Genomic DNA, 22931 nt, shown 5'->3' with positions numbered 1-22931 from the left:
TTTATGGACTTTTGATCTAAATACTGTTCATTATATTCACGTTTCATTTAACCTCTGATAAATTGACGACGGTTTTTTCCCGTTATTTTCCAATCAGGACAAAGAGCACATAGCAGGTACTATTTTGTATTGTTTTATGGACTTTTAATCTAAATACTGTTCATTATCTTCACGTTTCATTTAACCTTGATAAACTGACGACGGTTTTTTCCGTTATTTTCCTATCATGACAAAGAGCACATAGCAGGTACGTGTGAACGGTCGGCAAGGGATGCTCACTCCTCGATGGCACCTGATCCCACCTCAAATATTTTGGTGGTCAGTATTTACTCTAACAATTTTGTATTGTTATATGGGCTTTTGAGCTTGAATATTGTTCGTTATCTCCTTATGTTTCATCTACTTGACCTGTTTTATACAGGGCTTCATGTGGATTTAAACTAAGCCATGTATTATTAAAACTGTATATTAATTACTTTTGAGCGTAGCATTAATTTACGCAATAGACGTGGTCACAAATTATTCCTGAGAAATTTGTTTCAACTTAAGTACATTTATGGAAGCAGGGCAAAAGACCTTTGTCAATTGCATTCAGCTACATGATGTAAACCCGTTCAACGGTTATTTCGAGACTGTATATTAACCTAAATAGGAATGTACCTATAACCTACATGTAAATCAATGCGTAGATAGTGCATAAAGCATGGACGTTAATACATGTAATTCTTTTGGATAATTGAGAAACTATACTTATTGTTTGGCGAGCTTGTCATGGCCGTTTATTGCAAATAATTCAAATAATATCAATAACAAATTATTCGCCGATCATACAAAGATATGGCAGCATACACACAAACATATACACAAGCAGTAGAACTACCATCTTGGCCCGAGGGACCTGGAAAAAACAGTGCCCCCCGGAGATGGTATTCTATGCAAAATTCTGCCAAATGTTCCATGAGATGCGATGATATCGCATCTCATGGAACATCCGCCATCAATACCAAATGAAGGTGGCCAATTTTGCCCTTTGTTATATCAAATCAAATCAATATTCTTTCAACAACATCAAATTCATATATCAAATCAGATCAATATTCCATATCAGTCAAATTCATATGTACAAATCATCACTGCGGCACACGACAAGCAACTAAAGGACAGAAGGATACAACATATCTGAAGTTTCTGTGAACTGCCTTATCGCATTTTTTAATGAATTTACAAATATACTATTACCAAGGTCAGATAAGTGCACCCCATCACTTCTGAATAAACTTTTATGACTATCTACTATGTCGGGATATTTGATTGAAGCACCCCCCCATTTTTAAAACAAATGTTGCCAAAGAACTATTAATCCTTCTTCTGCATTTTTCGCCCTCAGAATTGGATAAAGAGTGTATCCAATTTCTCCTTGGTAATATGTGGGACCATACAATTACGGATCTTGGTAACAATTCATGTAGCTTAACAACAATGTATTTCATGTACTTTTGTGTACCCAATAGTGTACTGTAAGGATTGCCTATGTCATTACCTCCGCAATGTAAGATAAGAAATGCTGGCGATTTATATTTTCGAAGTAAAGATTTAATTGTAGGATATATCTGGTCCCAAACCATTCCTCTAACTCCTTTCCAAACAAGTTCATGTGAGAACAGACTCAAGTTCTGGTTCATGTTATCAGCTGCATATTTCTGTGCCCAGTGTATAATAGAGGATCCAACAATCCAAATACATTCTGAAAATATTACTAATTGAGAAAGATCTGTATTGGATAAATTCACACAATAGGTCTTATGTAAGATTTATAAGCTGACGAATTCCATCTCCCCCTTTCTTTAATTTGTGTTTCGGAAAGACCCCTAATATATAGCTGTGTGGCTCCACCAATTCTGAAAGAATGTGATTTGAAGGATGCTGTTTGAATATTGAGAAAATTTAAACATTTGTTCAGCATGGCTGAAAATTGATATTGAGTTATTGGTTTGGAGTTAAAATGGACCAAGAATTGGCTACCCTGTGTTTTTTGTCGCATTTTTTGAAAACCTTGTAAAGTGGAGAATAAAATTGCAGAATCCTGATCCTTATTAATTCTAACAGACATCCCCAAGCCTAATTGATCAGTTTTAGAGCTTTTGATGTGTACGAAAATTTCTGATTCCAACATTTGAATACAGTTCTCTTCCAAAGCCACTACCTCGCTTACTCTTAACAAAGCAAAAAATGCTAATACGAAGGCTGATTTGAATAATTCGGCTTCATAGGATGAATATGTTACATTCGGCAATATGAGTAGGATACTTTGCAACAGCTGAAGTGTTATAGGTCTTCTGGTGTCTGCAACTACTTTCGATTTTTTGTAACCTGCCAACAACTTCCTAACTAAAAAGGAATCTATGGGATTAAACCAACCGTGTACATTAATAGAAAAACTTATACCTGCCAAGTAAGACTTGACAGTAGAAAATGAACACCCGTTTTCAGACATGTATGCGATGAAATTAATTATATGATCGATAGGGGGTGGCCATACTTGCTCAAATGATGTCTCTGACCGGAACCTGTAGAATGCTTGCAAGCCCTGCTTATACACTTTGCTTGTATTTACTGAAAGGCTTGCATCAAGAAGGGAATTTACAGTTGACTGATAATCTCCCAAAATTGTGTAGGAACTTGACAAGGATACTGTTGAGCCCCAGGTGCTAGTTGACGAAACCGCGACCACTGCAAACGAGAAATAGCATCTGCCTTACTATTTTGTGCACCAGGTATATGTTGACACTTTAACTGAATATTATGCTGCAGTGTGAATAATACTAATGCCCTCAACAAAATCATAACTTTTGGGTTTTTTGATGTCTTATTATTTACTATGTGAACAAGGGACATGTTATCCACATGAAGCAAAAGTTTTTGAGAAGACAACTCTACACCCCAAATGTAAATACCCAGTAATATTGGTATAAGTTCTAGCAAGGTAATGTCCTTTCTGATCTCTGAGGACCAATTCTCAGGCCAGGCCATGAAACTCCATTTATCACCATACAACACCCCGCAGCCATGAGAGCCAGAACTATCTGTGTAAAACTCTAGTATCTCATTATCAAGCCAAATTAATGACGGAAAGGGAGATAAACCATTAAATTTTGTAAGGAATTCTATCCACATTTCAAGGTCAAGTCTCATTTCTTTTGAAACTCTAATTAAATGAAAAGACTTGCATACACCTACAAGAGCCCCATACAACCTACGACAAAATGCCCTGCCAGCAGGAAGGGCTTTCGTTACAAAGGCCAGTGAACCTAAAAGTGATTCCATTTCCTTTTTTGTTACTTTCTTACTTCCTAATACAAACTCAATTTTCCCTAACAATTCAGAAACTTTATCCTGTGGAACAAAAACTGTTCTAGCTATTGAATCTATACCCAAACCTAAAAATGACAACCTAGTACAAGGTCCTTCTGTTTTCTCATTAGCCAATGGAACACCTACATACTGACACAGTTTTTCAAACTGAATCATTAATTGCCTACATTCTTCTACACCTGCAACTCCTACAAAGAAAAAGTCATCTAAATAATGCACAATGCTTTCTAGACTTCACCTATGTTCCAATTCCCAGTGTAGAAAGGATGAAAATTTTTCAAATAAGGAGCAAGAAACTGAGCAGCCCATGGGCAGACACTTGTCAATGTAATAAGAATCTTGAAACTTGAAACCCAGTAAACAAAAATCTTCTGGAGCTATGGGTAAAAGCCTAAAAGCACTTGATATATCCATTTTAGCCATAAGGGCTCCCTGACCTTTCTGTTGTATAACATCTAAGGCCTTGTCAAATGAGGCATACTTAACTGAGCAATCTTGTTGATCTATGAAATCATTGACACTTTGGCCAAGTGGATACGAAAGATTTGTTATCATGCGCCACCCTCCCTGTTTCTTTGGTAATAAACCGACAGGACTACAGCGTAAATTTGTAATAGGTAATGAAGGAAAAGGACCTAATATACGCCCTAATTGAATGTCTTTCTCTATTTTCTTTCCCAATTCTGCACTCTGTTCTGAAGCAGATTTCATATTCTTGTATTCAACATTTTTCCTACATCCCTGATATTGTAATGAAAAACCTTTTCTAAAGCCATTAGCTAACAAATGTGCCACATTTTTATCTGGATAATGACACTAATGATGTAAAAGTGATAGCAGAGTGTTGACTTTTACAGGGGTATTACCCAGGTCCCATAATCTATTTGATAAATTACTAGTACATGAATTTCTGACGTGGGCGCTGCTGTGGGAATCTAGGCCTGTATTGTACTTGTTGGGCAGGGAGATTAGGTTGGCTTCTGACGATGTTGTGGCCAAACCTGCAATTTATAGAAGGGTGAGCCCCATTACATTGTAAACAAACATGTAAATACTTGCAATTAGGTTTCTCACAAAGGCCCTGAAAGTTGTATGAATAGCACTTAAATTGTTTTTGTTGGTTGAGACCTGACTTTGATTGATTAACTGGCTGCATATAAAAGAGCCACAATTCTGCATCTACTGAACCCCAATTCAAAGAAGACTCAATGGACTTTTTGAGTCTAAACTGAACATCATATTCCCTCCAACCTAAACTGTTAGGTGACCTCTCAGCTGCTTTTCTGATGGTGGCAATGTAACGAAATAAACCCATAGCATCTGTTTGATGTTTGATGCAATAGACCGATGCATATATTAAAAATGCATCCGTCCACTGCGAAATACTTTGAATTTTTTCTTCTTTATGTTTTGGTTTGATTTGAAATGAACCCTCCTGAAATATAACCTGATGTTGAACCTCTGATATTGGTTCTTTGATCAACAATTTACTTAATTGAACATATTCATTATTCCATATCTTATCTTTCATAGCTTGGAGGACATGAGCCCCTAATGGGGATACAACACTATGAAAAGACATAGGCTTTTCTATATCATAATTGCTTGTACCTGTTGCAGCTGATGGAGTTGTTGACTGTTGGGATGCAACTGTCTCAATAACTGAAGCGACAGATACTGGAATGGCTTCAGGATTTGTCTGCTGGGCTGTAAATGAACTCGGTCCTGCAGTAGAGGCAATTCCGGCGACCGATGATAAGGAAGTCGCACTTAGTGTACGTATGGGGATGGGGACTACCACTGGAGCCTCTGGCTGCATGGGCGTTCTGACGTCTTGCCAGGGCTGTCACAGCACCTTTTGGTACAGGGACCGGGTCCCTCTATATTGGGAAAAATCCTCGACATTTTTGTTAAATTGGGAAAATTATTAACATGTATGTATTAACCTCCCCAGCAAAATATTTAATCATGAAAGCCATTTATCACTTTAAAAAATATACTTGAAACGCTAAAATATACAGGACATAAGGTCTGATAAAATCTGCATTTAACAGACCAAACATTTACTTGCTAGACAGGTACTTTTTTCTGTTATTTTCATATGATACAGAGACTGAAAAAAATGTGGGGAGGGGGATATTTCTTACTGTTTATTTGCACCTTAAATAAATAAAATATTTAGAATATAATGAATAATTTTATTGAAATGATCAAGTTACTATATTTAAAAGGTTAGCAAAAAATTGCCTAAAATTTATTTCTTTTTTTTCTGGTCATATGACTCATGCAAATGAAATAGATAGTGTCCAAGATTTTATTTTAATTCATAATTCACTTTAAAATATATATATTTATTTTATGAACTAACTCATAATGGTTATCCTTGTTTAATAATGAAAATGAGTTCCCCATCTCAATCTACGTATGGCTTATCTATAGATCTTTATTCCATGACAGAGGAAATTCGAACTAGAAATAAACGATCATGACAGGGTTGTTGCAGATTAAAATTAAGCGTGCATTACTGCTAAATGGATCAAATAAAGGGTGTATGTGTGGGATATTAGGTCGTATATACAAGAAAAGACGTGTTTGGGAAATTTTATTGATGAAATTGGGAAAATCTAGCACTTTGTGCCATTGGGAATGGGTCCGATATTCGGTCCAAATTTGAGGGGAGTGACGGCCCTGCTTGCGATTGAGTTGCGGAGGTCGCGATGGCTACACCAGATCTGGTCCTTGCGTAAGGGCTCCTCCCCTTTGAGGCCCTCGACTTGTTAACTCGTAACATGACTCTGCCGCTCATAAAATAAAAATATATTATTACATTTTTTATTTAATTATTGTATTATTCATAATTATTTATTATTATTATCATTAAATATGATTATTGGCAAATTAGAGTTATTTATTTATGCATTTTGTTTAAGCCTATATTTAAAACCAAAATTTATTCAAGATGGTCGACAGCAAATGCAAATTTTTACAAGATCTAAATGTACTTTATCTGCTCAACAATCACTGATACACCGGAAAATTAGTAAGAAATAATTCGTATAAACAATACTTTTATTTACTTACTTCACTTGTTGTGAAAATACTTTCCTTAATTTGATGATGATCGAGATATGATTCTTCACCAAAATTTTCCCGGCCTACACCTTCGGAGAATGACGGAAAAGGAAGCTGAAGATGAGCATGCGCAATGACGCTAAGTTGGTTGCACCAAAATTAGAGTTATCCTTCTTGACCCATAATAAAAATAATATATAAAAATATTGTGCTCGAAATAACCCGGCTTATCCATATGAGATAAACCTAATTAATTTGTAACATCATCTCTGGATAAACATTTCATTTAAGTTTAGCAATAACATGAATAATACTTACCAAGACAGCGTTTGTTTTTATTGATTATTTGGCACAGCTGTGAAAATTTCTAACGAACTTTCAAAAATTTAGAAACGATTTTGTTGTTTGATGTCAAATTACTTGTAAATGTATGCTGCAATCTTTCTTTTAGCATGTTTAGTTAATTAAGATTGAGCAAAACGAAAAAAAATCAAATTTATATCTATCAGCAAAGAAATAAGGACATACTTTGCTTGTATGTCAGATATATGCAAACCAGATTTAGTGCTATTACTTTTGAATCGACTTTAAGAAATGATAGCCGTCCATAGAAAACAAAGCAGGATTTGAAATAAAACAAAGTAGAAAAGCTTTACTACATGTAAATATCAAATGTCAATACATTAAATTAACTTGATCTCATACAGCAGGATCACTTTGAGTAGATGAGTTATAATCAAATGTGATAGCTTCCATGCCACGAAGGTTGTTAAATGAAGATGCCATTTTACTGCTGAAAATGAGGAAGAAGAACGTTTAAAACTCATGAAATAAAAAAAAGGTACATGTGATAAAGGTGAGGGACAAGTGGACAAAGGAAAAAAAGGTGGTTCACAAAACTGAAAACTGGTTAAATATTAAGTGAAATCCCCCCATATCCCTCAATACAAATCACAGATACAGCAGATTGGTTTACTTGTTCTACCTTCATTGTGAGTGTTTGGATTGTGTACTTGTTAGACATCCAGGGCTGAGACACGATATCCACGTGCCAGGTGGTGGACTGAAAGACACAGACAACATTGATGTCATTTAATTATTATAATGAACATAGGCATAAAATCAAAATTGAGATATTTAAGCCTGCATTTAATTAAGTTTTTTCAATTTTCAATGATTCTCAAAAGGGAAACATATTCTTTAGAGTTTTAATTAAGAGGCAATCGAAATTAATCTGTTCTTATGTTGATTTGAAATTTATCGTCACAGTGTTTAAAAATTGACTCGTTTTGTTACATGTTTTAAAAAACATCTAGAACAAATGTGTACATCAATAAATAATGTATATTGTATGAAAAGAAATCAAATACATCAAGAAATAATCTCCTTAAAATTTCTAATATCTTTTTTTTTAAATTGTATGGTATTAACAAAGCTAAAACAAAGGAATATAAACATTGATTATAATGATACTCACTTCCCCATTGCTTTTTACTGCACATAGAGAAAGATCTCTCGTGTCTCCTTTCAAACACGAGTTCTCGGTGAGGGTAACATCACAAACATATCTTATACCAGCTACAACCTAAACCAATACAAAAAATATCAAACGAACGTGTACGGCAATTAAAGCTACTGTTGGAGCTTGGTACACTTAATTGAAAATCAAAAATCTTATTGTATATTTCTTTTTAATACATATTGTACAAATTATATCAGTATTACTACTTTCTTATAAGAAAAATGTTTACAAGATTATGAGTGCTCGACAAATTGATCAATACCCAGGACTGGCAGAGGTTAGACCGGTCAACAGGGAAAGCTTTCTCCTCCTCAGCACCAGATCCAACCTCTGATATTTCAAGGGCTCCATTTATATGTCTACAGATTAGTATTGGTCGTTGATTTGTTTTAAATCGACCATTACTCGCTATCTTCACTTTTCATTTACATGCGAAGTAAAGTCAAATCAACAGAATACATTATGTTTTTCTGTATTTAAAAAGGTAGTTTAACTAGTACAAATTTATCAAATGACAAAAGGGGCTTAAAAACACTGAAACCTTCTTAATAAGATGTGCGTTTGTGAAACATTGATGCCCCTGTATGCAGGTAGCTTACGGTGAGGCTTGAAGTTTTTCAAATGCAGTTCAAACTCATAAGGTCAAGGTCAAAAGGTCAAAATTGTTGGTACCCAAAGGAAGTTCTTTTCACAATAAATACATCTGTAAAATATGATTTTTAAAATAGGTCAATCTCTAAGGTCAAGTTCAAAAATATTTATACCCACTGAGAAGTCTTGTCACAATAAATATGCATGTGAAGTATTCATGACCGTTCTAGCACCAACAGTTCAACAGTTATGGCCAATGTAAAAATTTGGGATTTTTTTTTTTGTAAAAGGTAAACCTCAAAGGTCAAAGTAAAGAGGACATTTAGTGGTGTGGTACTCAAAAATAGGTCTTGTCATAAGGAATAGTACACCTATGAAATATAAAAGCCATAGCCCAATCAACTTAATTGTTTTGAGAAAGGTTAAAACACCTAGTTTTTAGTTTGAACTGACCTGCTGGAAGCAATGGCTGTAGTGAACAGGAGTTGTTTTGTACATGCTATTTCTCTGCATGTCGACTTGGGACGCTGCATATTCCATGGCGTCCTGGAACTGGTCGCTACTGGTGTCCGCGTGAGATAAGCCTCCGGCCAGTGCTGCCCGCTTATGACTAGTAGTACAGTGGTCATAGGTCAGTTCCCTTGTTTTGGTCCAGGACTGGTCAAACACAGTAAACTCGCACACGGTTTTCTGCAAAATTGCCATGGGATCTCAAAAGAATTTTTGTGGAAATGAGAAGGCTGTGTGAGATTTCATTGCTTCAGAAAACATGATGGTACACTGTACTTACTTGTCCATCACAGGTGGCTTCCACAGTCATTCTGTAGTTAAAACCCGCAACTGTCTGTAAATATTCACACAAAAATTGTAAAAGTGCAATATAATCAATTTCTAATGTGTGTACTTATACTGAGCGATAAATACTAGTTAGAAATATCAGTCTTTACTCTTCTACAGTGGTATTGAAATGCAGGCGGGATTAAGGGTTTAAGTACGTTTTGGTTTTGTCTTCATACATTACAATGAAAAGGCAACAATAATGGTTGACACTACACTAAAAAAAGCAACACAATAATCATAGACAGTGGACACATTAGAATAATGACGCGTAGATCTTTTCCGGTTTTCAATAACTTTACGTTTGAGGTTGAAAATCTAGTATTTTTTCCTTTCTAAAGAGAATATGGCCAAGAAATTTTTAGTTAATAAGTTTAATGGTAATTAATTAAGATGTACGTGTGCAACACTTATTTAGATTTACTAAAAGTACATCCACTGACCACGTGAATTTGTGGCCATACGTACTTAACCTCTGATAAGATATCCTCATGATAATTAGTTTTTAATTATTATTTAAACTTTTTTAGAAACGTCTTTTAACATCACCATCACCAAAATAGTTTGAAAAACACGTAATTTGGAAAATATGACCACACGGCACAATGGAATAGCTTTTACCTGTCTACTAGCATGTTTGACTGAGAAAGTTCCATCACATGCCGAGACGTCGTGTGATTTGGCTGCATACGCAGTCAGAGCAAACTGGGCCATTTCTTGTACGTCGGCGTTAGAACTGGGATCAGTAACTGGACAATATCCGCCAGGAATACACGCTGCGGACACAGACGCCACCAAGGCACATGTTATCAATAAAGTTCTCATAATTACAATTCTCCTCGTATCAAACTAAAGACAATGAAAAGGTGAATTCTGACAATTCCTTACTTTTATATACATGTGCACATAGAACCATTTTGGCCAAGGTCGTATCACGAGAGATAAAAAACTGTTCATTTTCCCGCGTCCTGAAATAAGACCTTAGCAAAAGCCTCGATATTTCAATAACAGCTTTAAAAATAGCTTTATCTACCGAGCTCCTAGGCCAATAAACGCTTAAAATAATGACTTGAAATTTTTGGATTACATGCGTTTACAACATGTATGTACTAGTATAATCATTGACATCCAAGAAAAAAAATCTTAATCAGATAAAAATTCTAACTCGCAAAAACAATTCCCATGAAGAATGAATTCGAACCTACTCCTTTCTCAATTTCATGTCAGGTCATAACTCTTAAAACCCTCTCTCTTGTTGGTTATTTCTCTCCAGTGGCCACTGTACCATTTCACTCCTGGTTCGAATTCAGCTGCAGGAGTTGAGGGTTTCGTTAGGATGAGAGAGTTTAAATCGAGGTCCAGTGTCTTTCTCAGTAGTAGGTACTGACACAAATAAGACCCCTCACTGCTCAATGGGTGCCAAGTATAGGTCTAAGATTTGCAAGACTCGGCAGGCAAGTGGTGGAGTCTCCATATTGACCTTGGAGTTTGACCCACTTTTTAAAAATTTTAACCTTGGCTATAACATTTGAGTGGTTAGTACATGCACGCTCTGAAGATTTTATATTTCACAGATATATTGATTAAGACAAGTTCTTTCCTGGGGTAACGCAAATTGTATTGTTATAGGCATTGATCTTGACTGGTATTTGAGAAACTTTAATTTTTGCCATAAGCCTCCAAATAATTCACCTGACTGAAATTTAATCATTAAATAATACTTATAAAAATTTACAAATTCGTTTTCTTTTTTTATTGAGAACATGACACAGATAAAACGATTTAAATTATAAAAGTGCATATAATATAAAATGATTCTGACATAAAACTTAAGTTTCATCCAATATATCTCCATACGAAAGATTACAAATACTTTTTGTCTAAATAATTCTGTTCACAGAAAATTTAAAGATACACGTACGTTTCATTCCATGCTCTAATAATTAATACAAAGGAAAAGATTATTTTTTTAAACGATTGGCAAACTCATTGGAAAACACAGTTTTCAATACAAAGCAACCATTCTAAAAATGTGGTAAATGATAAATCTGATTATTAAGTAAAATTCATATATTTTTGTCACAAAATTTAACATAGAAAAAGACACAATGTTGCATATCTAAGCATTAAATAAAGCTTTACATACAATTTCTTAATAATTTACAGACTATTCAAAATCAGTCAAAAAATACATATTAATGCCTGCATCAAAATTTTGTTTGTGTCAGGCATCCTTGAGTCAATTAAATGCATATATCTGAATAAGGTTAGAAGACAAAATACAATTCTGAACATTTTCTGATAAATATCTCTAAGAGATCTGTTATTTCATGCTAACAAATGTTTTAAACCATGTAGACTTATCATTTTTATATTAAAAATGTATTAAACAACAAAAGACAATACATTTAGAAAATACAAAAACACATAAAAAATTTCAAGAGATTCAATTCATACTACTTTACAAAACATTTTTTAATAATAAATAAATAAGTCAATACAAAAAAATTCTGTCAGTTTAATCATCAATCCCAAGACATCCAAAGTCTGGCATATTGCCAGGTGCGGCGGACTCCTGAATTGACCAATCATCTTCGGCCTGACAGACGGGGTGTTGGTGCTCACTGATCTGGATCTCTGGGAAGGGGTGCTCCAGGGGGACAAACTGCTCACTGAATCCCCCATCGCTGGCCCCTCCCTGGCTATTTTCCATGACGTCTTCCTTTGCCTCAGCAGTTCTCACGACTTTTGCCGCCACGGCTGTGGTTGGGCGGGTTTGCAACTTTCTCTTCAGTTCACTTCTAACGATGCGTTTCCGGAGTTGCTGGTTTTCACTCATGATTTCCTCTGCCTTCATTGACATTTTTGGCATCTGTGAAAAGATTGAACTTTTTTTTATTTATTAACATAAACAGATAACACTGATTAATAGATAATTTCTTCAGATGAAAACTTTGTGAAAAGAAAAGCTAATTAATTTGAATTTTATGCATTATTAATTTCTGTAGAACTTGCCACTTTGCTGGAAAAAAATCTTCTATAGGATTTGACTACAGGATGTTAAATATGGTAGAAAATCCATTGAGAACAACTATATCAGTGATCAACAATGCTATCTTTGCTGTCTGTTTTCTTTGAAATGAATGCGCTTAATATCTATTCTATTCTTTTCAAAATTAAATTTCCCCAATTAAAGTCTTCATCATTAAGATTCTTTACCTGTGAAGCCACGGGTTCTGCTTCCTTCTTTGACCTTGACCTCCTGTTTCTTGCCTTGGATTTGACAGGCAGTATTCTCTTTTCTTTACTGTTTATCCCTTCCGAGCTGACAGGAATTTTAAGTACTTGTGGTTTTATTCCTGTCATCATTGGACTTTTGTCTTTATTTCCCTTCTGAGCTGAGAGGGCTACATAAAAAAAGCATATGTTAAATGTAATTCGAGTTTTCTTTTAATGTCTCTTTTAAATTGATTTCAGAAAGTTCTTAAATTCAAGAATTTTTTTTCATAAATAAGGAATACTTGTAAAATGTATTCTTTAACCCCACCCCCTTTCTACTGCCTAAGACAGATTTTTCTCTCAATTTTTTTTAAAATGAATAAAGTCTGTTCTCAGTTTATGGCCTTGTGGCCTGTTTGCTTACTTTTCATGAGTTCAAGTGTTTTTTGGGCAGAGACACGCTTATTCACATCATACTGCAGCATTGCCTGCAAGACGGCCTTCATCTCTAGTCCAGCACCTTCTGGAATCAGATTTACCCCCAACTCTGTCTCATGGGACACCTGTACAACACACAAGATATATGTCACACAAAAAATGCTTCAATTTTTAGATTATAGTTTATATAAGAATCGCTTTACAAAATATATTGTTTCAGTCTGTAGATATTTCTAGGTTTATTGAAGACTTGTATCTATATTTAGCTATCTATACTTACATGTCCAATGACAGCCAATCGTTGCTGTTTTTCGTCTGTAACCTCTGGCTTAGCTCGCCTGATGTACTGCAGGAGAAGGTGCTCCCCGACGTACATAAAGCCCACCACGAGACCCGCAGGAAACATGTCTGTCTTCGGCTGGAGACTGGCCTCTATTTCCTGTTCTGTCTGTTTAATTCTCAGTACATGAGGGGGGAAGTTCTTTCTGAGGAAGAGCTTAGCCATCTCTGGGGCCAGGTATTCAGGCGTCCAGGCTGTCATTTCTATGGGGCCCCCGGGCATTCTGGCAGAGCCAAAGTCACCAATCTTCAGAAGATAACTCCCTTCTCCATCCTCCATCACAAAAATATTTTCAGCTGAAAAGTAAAATTTACATTGAATAATACATGTACATTTCTGAAAATTTTCTATGCATTCTTAATACACATGTATAACTGCAAATAAAAGAAATGAGAAAATATTCAGAAGAGCATATTGTTTACATTCTATTAATAGAATAATAATTGCATATGTAAAATAACTTGATTTAATATTACTACAATATGCATACTAATGTATCAATGTATAAATCTTAACACGGAAGTATACTGGAACAGACAAATGTTATACTGAGGCAGCATACTTACGCTTGATATCGAAGTGAATGACATTTTTGGAGTCCAGATAAGACAGGCCATTACAGAACTCCCAGGTCAAGGACCAGATAGTGGCTTCAGGGAGGCTCTTCTTCTCATTGACCAGGCTCAACAGGGACTGACCTACAATAAAAAAAACTCATGGTTTACAAAGAGACAGATTTATACTGGGTACGGACTTTATTGTCTGTGTGAATGACCTACAGTCTAAAATTCACTTTTTACAGAGAGATACAGTTTTTATTTTTTACTGGGAACTGACTATATTGCCTGTCTGTTGCATAAATTACAATCGTTTCATTAAATGTCAATAAATTTTATTCCACAACTGTCACTGTGCAATTAAACTACAAATCAACAACATGGCCCTAATGATATCTTTGAATTTTGTGAAAACATGTACTGGATAACACAATAACCTACCAGCATATTCCATAATGATTTCTGGGGTTCCATGCCTCAGCACCAGTGCATAGGACTTAATGATGTTTGGATGTGTGTTACTAAGTGTAAACATTGCCTCCTCTGGATGAAACTTCTGTGTCACCTACAAGACAAAAATGTGCCGGAACTACTTCTCTTTTCTTCCAATTTCTGTAGAAACTGTAAACAAGCTTGCTTTCTTGGTTGATTTTTTAAATTAAAAGATTTTTACCAAGATATATTAACATACAACATTTTTTTGTTTTTTTTTTAAGAATAACAGAATATTTTGGAAATGTACTAACCTTCTTTTTAACAAACACAAAGTCATCTGACACAATGCACTTAATGGCCACCCCAAATGTGCCCTTTCCCAAGAGTGTGGAGTAAAAACTGGGGGTATCCTGCGTCTCTGATTTTAAAACCTCAAATCTCTGTAAAAAAATAAAAGTTAATAAAGTCAGGAGCAGGTATGAGTATAACCCTATTATAACATGGTATAACTGTTTTATTAACACTAAACACTTCTTCAACTTAAAAATGAAAATAAACTAAAAGTGTAAAACATGTAAAAAACAATTATTGTATTTATTTTATTTTTTATGGGGACCAGTAAAAATTTTGGTGGGCATATATTTTGAAAGTTCACTGGTAATTTGTAATTTGAACATTACTTAAATTTGTACCTCCGAAAGAATGATATTTTTTGTCAATTTTCACTTGTTTCATGGGGAATTAATAACACAAAATAAAATCATGGGGAGGTCATAATTTAACAGAAAACCTATAGGTCAGGGTTTAAACATATCATCATTGCCATGCCAGTGATATTCAGTCTTACTTGGTCAGTATACACTCCATGAACACCAGTTTTCAACAATTCATTTTCATGATTGTTTGCCAGTTCACCAACAGCTTTCTCTGTTCCGTAGATAATGGCACTGAAAAGAAAAAAAGGTTATTTTGTCAATTGATTATAAAGGCATTATAGACAATGTATTATCACTGGGAATAAAAAATTACACCCCTACGAACAATAATTTTGTCAACAGATTTTTTCACTGAATTGTGTGAATATACGAGTTATCCACAAAATTAAGTCCCCAAGAACCAACAAAATTTTGCTTACCCATGAAAATTGACCCACACAAATTAATATGATTCCACAGTAACACTTACTTAAGAACAACATTGTCCTGGGGTAATTCTGACATCAAATCCCCACAGGTCATCTCCTGGTCTGTGGTGCAGTCCAATCCCATCAGGTACTCTGTCAGCTCTGTATCAGTATCTATAGGAGTATTCATCAGGTCAACATCATCATGCAGGGCTTTGTTGGCCTCTGAGAGGTAGGTAGAAGTATCTATGTCCAATCTCTCATCTTCCACCTGGTAACCCACACCCTGTGTCTGACAGTTACCAATGCTAGGACAGTATTCTAGACCAGGTAGATTATGATCTATAAAGGGCTGGTCATCAAAGAGGGCCAAGTTTCCAATAGGAACTGCCTGTGTCTCTACCTCTTGGTTCTGATTTTGTGCAACTTGGATTGGCTGCTGTGACAAAAACCCTGTGTCTGCTACCCTGACATCCAACTGTGGACTTCTAATTGATGCAATGCCATGATCATTCATCATCTCATCCAATAGCTTTATTGTGACATTGGTTGTCAGTTTGAAATCCTCTATCTCTTCTATCTTTTCTATATCTCGAACAATTCTTTCTCTTGCAGTTTGGCTGAGAGGTCCTCATTTCTGGGAGCCATGACTTTATTTTTTCCTGGTGTGTTGACAGTGATGACACAAGATGTGCCATTCTTCTTTGGCGTATCAGCTTTCTTAATACAATCAGGGGGTTCATCTGTTAATTAAAAAAATTAAGGAATATTATCCTCTTAAGTTTCAGTATTAATGTTTACCAACATACTTGTACTTTCTAGAATATACCATTACATTCAGATATATAAGCAAATATTTGGTACTTTCCATTTAGTAGTCAATCACTCTATACATCTGCTTATAATGTAATAATTTTCTGGGAATAAAATAGCATTCTGTTTTGCTCATTGAAACAATAATGATATATCAATTAAGTTTAGTTGTTATACACTGAGGCACCATTGACTTTAACCCTTGTCCTGCCAGGGATTCTACAGATAACAGCATCTGTGAGTGCCGAGCTGATAAGGAGCTCCAGCCGCTGACTGTGCCAGGCTTATTTATAAATTTCTCTCAAATTGCATATGCTGTAGATTATCTTAATTATCACCATTTTATAATTGCCTTTTCTGATAACAATCTGCACAACTTTTTTTCAGAAAAAAAAAGAAGAAAATTGTGAAGAAATTTTTTTAATATTTCATCTCAGTAAAAAACTACAAAAGCTTTAAAGTAAAATTTTACATTGAAAATAATTAAAATAAGAAATTATTGGTATTTTAATGTCATTATTTATTTTATAGTAGCTTTTTGCGATTACTATATTGTAAGAGTCCTTCATGTTACTACTGGCTATACTTTCACATTTTTAAACATAAAATTATGATTGCTACAAGTCCTTTTTTGACATCTGTTTAATGGACATGGAAATCCAATTTTGTAGCCCCGTTTCTTTCTTGTGAAATATTGGAATATATCTGCCGTAAAGTAATTTTTTTAACCAAATCGTCTTCCAAACAGTTATTAGAAATAATAAACTTTAAATGTCAATCAGTTTGCGATCATTTGACACAGTTGTATCGATTTTTTTTCACCTTTGAAACTGGTGACGCGCATCAATGTTTTTAAATCCATGTGTCCTCTGAAAAGTTATTGCTCCCACGTAATATTCATGTCCATGGAATCAAATCATCAGAATTCTTCATTGGAAGTTTAATTAGATATATTTTACCAAATAAAACTTTTATTTTCTGCTTGCTATCATTGTAAAAATTGTATTTCCAATTTTAGAATACCATCTTCTCCGTTGACCTCCATCTTGTTTTCAAACTTTCCCCAAAGCACGCGATCAACAAGTTTCATTTTCTAAGAATACATAAAGGAATTTCCCATCAAGAGCCAATCATATCATTAAACTACTGAAAAATCTATCTATTTTTAGTAAACAACAATGAAATGAATGGATTCCCTTTATTTCATTGGTTAAAATACGAAAGAAAACGTCATGTGTGTAAAGTCGATATAGTGACGACCGGCACTGAACGGAAAACATGGCGGCTCTCACTTTATCGACGACCGGCACTGTGATGGTGTTATCTGGGTCGTCGATAATGCGACGACCGGCAGGACAAGGGTTAAGAATCAAAGAGTGCATATTATCTAACTTTATCAATATTATAAGTCAAGAATTAAAAAAAGTACCTTGAAGTCCAAATTTATCAAAGATGTCATAAAATGGTGAAGTCGGGGACCCAATCTGAGGGTATGAGAACACCTTTCCCTGTTTCGAGCGAGGTCCAATTCCCCCCGTGTCTGGATCTTTAGGCACTGCTGCAACAGACGTTACAGTTCCTCCATACACCTTCCCTCGAGATCTTGTGTTGTAACTCATATTCCACTTCACTGTAAAATAAGGCAAATCAATGAAGATACATCACAAAGACTCACTGACATACAAGACCACCATCATTACCATATATGCAAATGCAGACCAACTTTTCTGAACATTGGTAAAATCATACACCGTATAAAGCCTCTGTTTAAATCCTCTTTCAAACAAAGGCACCTCAAAGCAACCCATCCAACGCAAGAGCATACAATGTGTCTATAAATCAATTTCAAGACAGCATTCAACACTGATCCTCATGCATATTACATCACTTTCGTTTCCCATAGGACATAACACGTCAACAAACACACACAATTATGTTACTATATATCCCCTCCAACTCTGCTGTGAGGAGATAATTATTCTATATCATGAACAACTTTTTTTGAACTCACATCAAACAGAAGAGGAGGGGGGGGGCAAAACAAGAAGGAAATACTTGGTAAATGCAAGTGAAATTAAAAACTAAAAAGGGCAATAAATCTACTAATCTACTAATAATTATTCTATTGAGAGTCTTAGAGACATAAATAAAAAATTATAATGTATTTTTCCACAGAAATGTGAATTGCACGTAAATAAAAAAAAATTCAATTTTTCAGTAGAAATTTTCCCATTCATGGTAGTCAGTCTCAATTTCAATCCCAGTTAATCCTGTTCTGAGTCTGTCTGGTACTGCACAATCATTTTGTTGATTATTTTGACAGGATGTGTTGCGTAAGATAAGAAAAATAACAAAATATAGATTAAAATACCAGTGCGAGTGGGCATTTGAGACGACTGTTCTTCGAAAAATTAGTTTCTCCTTCGTTATTGACACCTTGAAAGTTTAACCACCCGTAAAATATTACAACATTGTCAATATACTCAAAATATGTACCTTTAGTTATATTTCACAAGGACTTTCTTTTTAAAATCGTAAAATTGTCTAATAGTAGCTCCAAACGTACGATCAAAAAAGATGGCCGATGCCTTTCTACCTTCCGTGTTTTGTTTTAGTCACGTGTCTAAAGGTTACACTAATAAACGCTGCTACAGAAAAAAACAAAACAGAGATCGGATGAGCCAGGTACATATAATATTAAACATTTATTGCATGTCCCTGTGATGTGTTACCTATAAAAGTTACATGGTATACATTTTCATATTATGTTCATGGCTGAACATATCCACAATCATGATAATGATAAGTTATTTACTCTCAATTAAGGGAGATAACTCTTATCGTGAATAGAGCAATCGATTTTGCAAAACATAGGCATAAAGCGCGCTTTATGTCTATGTGCAAAAGAAGTACGCACGCTAACTTTCGATCCCCGCCTACATTTACACCCATGTGCAATTCAATATTAATGGCATCCCCCCCCCACAAATTTTTTTTTTGTTTTACTACGCCTACATTTACACCCATGTGCACTTCAATATTAATGGCATCCCCCCCCCACAAATTTTTTTTTTGTTTTACTACAAAGAACAGTTCAGTCAATCATGCATTGATCGACATAATGAATTATCCCGAATTCCAGTTCTTGAAATAAGGGGAGAGACGATATATATTCCATTGATTGATTGATTACATGCTGTTTAATGTCCATCTCGAGAATTTTTCACTCATATATACTTGCTACATGTACAAATTTTGTCCTATACTCTGCACTTAGGGCCATTGAGCAGTGAGGGATCTTTTTCCCAGCACCTACTGCGACACAGGACCTTGGTTTATACGGTCTCATCCGAAGGACCGGTCTCCACGTCCCATAGTGGAATTCGAACCCGCAATGTAAGGACCGACTTCTTACTTTGCGACTCTAGAGCAGACGCTCTAACCACTGCGCCTACAAGGCGACACATTTTCCATTGAAATCGGACTCAGTTATCGGCTCGAAGAGCATCCCCATATTTTGAAATAGTCTTGGATATTCATGAATAAATGTTACTTATTTTTTTTCTTATGATTTACGCATATTTAAACATGTGCATGTAAATAGAAAAATGAAATGATTTAGCTGCATTTTTGTCCTTTGTTCTTTATAATGATACCCCTACGTACCTATGAAATTTTACTCAAAAAGCTTTAATGGTAAGAATTTGTAAAATGAAAGTCCATAATATCTTTTGAAAGAAATTTTTATCCCTCTTTATTTTCCCAGATGTTTTATGAAAATCTATTTATATTAAAAATCTATATGAAATTTTAAAAAATAATAATAATTCGAATATGTTTACTTTTCAAAATTGACTTGGAGGTACACATGAAGGCGGGAGAACAACGCTAACACTTCTTTAACTATCGACTGAAGTTTTTGGTCTTAGTCGTATTTTTTTCAAGCTGGTCCCTATGTTGAGTCGTTTTGATTAGGCCTACAATGAGACTGGAGTCTGATTTAACAATAGACCTGAAATGTTTTGTTTTCAATGAATAATTTTGATAGATTTTAACTTGAACCCCTTTTGACCACAATAATTTACTTCAATTTTTTCAAGCGTGAATGTTAATCATGCTAATGTTGAAAAATGTCAAAAAGTAGATTTGTAGATGTTATCTATACTACCAATACCTCTTTTTTATGCCCCCGTAAACGAAGTTTCAAGGGTATATAGTTTTTGTCGTGTCCGTCCATCTGTCTGACAAGTGTCTGTCTCTCTGTCTGTCCACAAAAACTTTAACCTTGTCCATACCTTTTGATTTAGTGGAGCTATGACTTTCAAATTTCACATGTGCATTTCTAGTGACAAGACCTTTCTTTGGATACCACAAAATTTGACCTTTTGACCTCGACCTTGGAGTTTGACCCACTTTTACACATAAATTCCAAACTTTTACTTTGGCCATATCTTTTGAACAGTAGGAACCAGGATATTTATACTTCGCATATGTATTTTTTGTAGAAAGATCTTTCATTGGATACCAACAAACTTGACCTTTTGACCTTGACCTTGGAGATTTCTGTACTTGTGAAAAAACTTTAACCTTGGCCATAACTTTTGAACGGTAAGGGCTAGAGCTTTCATACTTCAAATATGTAATTCTTGTGAGCAGACCCTTCATTAAATACCAAGAAATTTGACCCTTTGGCCTTGACCTTGGAATTTGACCTATTTTTAAAATACAACCTTGACCATAATTTATGAAGGGATAAGATTAGGGCTTTCATACTTCATATATTTAATCCTTGTGACAAGACCTTTCGTTTGATATAAAAAAAAATGTTGACCCTTTGACCTTTACCTTGGAGATTGACCCATTTTAACACAAAAAATCCTAACTTTAACTTTGGCCCTAATTTTTAAACGGTAGATACAAGGAATTTCATATTTCAAATACCAATTCTTTGTGGCAAGACCTTTCATTTGAAACCAACAATTTTGACCTTTTGACCTTTACATTGGAGATTTCCATACTAAACCTTGGCCATAACTTTTGAACAGTAAGGGCTACGGTTTTCATACTTGATATATGTAATCTTTGTGAGAAGACCTTTCATTGGATATAAACAACTTTGACCCTTTGACCTTGACCTTTCAATTTGACCTACTTTTTACAAACTTTAACCTTGGCCATAAGTTTTGAACAGTAAGTAATAGAGCTTCACATACTTCACATATGTAATCTTTGTGACAAATCCTTTTCAATGGATATCAAGAACCTTGACCCTTTGACCTTGACCTTGGAGTTTGACCTACTTTTTACAATTTTAAACCTTGGCCATAACTTTGGAACGGTAAGAGCCAGCGCTTCCATACTTCCCATATGTAATTGAGACAAGGCCTTTCTTTAGAAACCAACAACCTTGACCCTTTGACCTTGGCCCTGGAGTTTTTCCTAACCTTTGGACAGGTGGTGCTAGAGTGTTACATTTCACATTTGTATTTCTTGTGAAAAGGCCTTACTTTAGGTACCAACATATTTGATCTGCATTCGAGATAGCTTAACTTAGACTTCGCTATGTTGCCATACGGGGGCATCAGTGTTTCACAAACACATCTTGTTTAGAGGGTAATGCTGCAAGATATTGAGTTTATAATGGCTTTTCTTCTTCCTGTTTTGAACTGTATTTGTATACAGTATACGTCTATAGCAATTTAAGTTATAAGTTTTCATGATGTATATGCAATATTTTGTAAAACTATGAACAATGCCTTTTATTTTCATGTAACAGTCTTGTTGAATAAAAAACATCTCAGGTATCCGACAACTATGAGGCACCGTTTTGGTATTTACTGGCAAAAAATGATATCACCTATTTGAATAAGTGATATCACCTTTTCGAATAGGTGATATCACCAATTCAAATCAAATAGGTGATATCACCTATTTGAATAGGTGATATAATCTATTCGAATAGGCGATATCACCTATTCAAAATCTGAATAAGTGATATCACTTATTCGAATAGGTGATATCACCAACTGAATAGGTGATGTCACCTATTCGAATAGGTGATATCACTTTTAGGCAGTTAAATACCAAAACGGCGCCCCATAGACAACACCTTGACAGAGAAAAATTTAAATGGAATTCAAACTTTTCGATCTACAAACTTCGTCTCTAAATTGAAGATTTTTTTTTGCAGTGTATGCAGTGTCATAAGACCATATAAGCAATCTGTCTATAGTTTTATCAGATTATCCAAAGTTCATGAACACCCAAATAACATGCATCTTCATAAATAGTTGAATGGATTTTCATCTGGCAATTTACATAGTAAATAAGTACATATACATGTATATTTTTTTGTCATTTTGAATAAGTTTTCGTACTTCATGTAGTATTTCTGAAGGTTTTGAACAATGTCTATCATTTTCAAAAACCAGTTAGTTGGAATAAAAATAAAATTAGCATGATTGGAATTCTCCGGTATCTTACAATCATTTGATAGATTATTTTTTTTAAATGGACTTCAAACGAGTGTGCCTTATTTTGTAGTATTGAAAAAAAAATATCTTTTTTTTTGCAGGTTGCAATGCCACATCAAGAGACCCAAAACTATTTTGT

The 22931-nt window shown here is 34.8% G+C and overlaps 2 protein-coding genes and 1 pseudogene across 5 annotated transcripts; all 3 read right to left on the bottom strand.

Moving 5' to 3' along the window:
* Window positions 1-1541: 1541 nt before the first annotated feature.
* LOC134270246 (alpha-amylase-like) lies at window positions 1542-6579 on the bottom strand. Of its 4 annotated transcripts, none has more exons than XM_062752445.1 (4): window positions 6057-6178; window positions 4984-5198; window positions 2540-2730; window positions 1542-1744 (listed from the first exon to the last, which is right to left on the bottom strand). In XM_062752445.1, the coding sequence occupies exons 1-4, from the start codon at window positions 6176-6178 to the stop codon at window positions 1679-1681; spliced, it is 594 nt and encodes a 197-aa protein (XP_062608429.1). In that variant the 3' UTR covers window positions 1542-1678. The 4 variants fall into 4 exon arrangements, with proteins under 4 accessions (XP_062608429.1, XP_062608428.1, XP_062608427.1 ...); XM_062752444.1 differs by adding an exon at window positions 6454-6579 and having other exon boundaries at window positions 1611-2730; window positions 6057-6167; XM_062752443.1 differs by adding an exon at window positions 6454-6558 and having other exon boundaries at window positions 1611-2730; window positions 6057-6173.
* Window positions 6580-7081: 502 nt separating this feature from the next.
* LOC134270210 (uncharacterized) lies at window positions 7082-10291 on the bottom strand. Its single transcript, XM_062752398.1, has 6 exons — window positions 10016-10291; window positions 9348-9401; window positions 9011-9247; window positions 7922-8029; window positions 7430-7507; window positions 7082-7237 (listed from the first exon to the last, which is right to left on the bottom strand). Exons 1-6 carry the CDS (start codon window positions 10217-10219, stop codon window positions 7232-7234), a joined length of 687 nt encoding a protein of 228 aa, XP_062608382.1. The 5' UTR covers window positions 10220-10291; the 3' UTR covers window positions 7082-7231.
* Window positions 10292-11602: 1311 nt separating this feature from the next.
* LOC134270245 (uncharacterized) lies at window positions 11603-18926 on the bottom strand (annotated as a pseudogene).
* Window positions 18927-22931: the final 4005 nt, after the last annotated feature.

This window comes from Saccostrea cucullata, unplaced genomic scaffold, assembly GCF_032062105.1.
Source record: "Saccostrea cucullata isolate Sc308-1 unplaced genomic scaffold, CSIRO_AGI_Scuc_v1 ctg49, whole genome shotgun sequence".
Classification (NCBI taxonomy): Eukaryota; Metazoa; Mollusca; class Bivalvia; order Ostreida; family Ostreidae; genus Saccostrea; species Saccostrea cuccullata.
The sequence above is the reverse complement of the archived record's forward strand: the minus strand, read 5'-3'. Positions and strand labels throughout refer to the sequence as shown.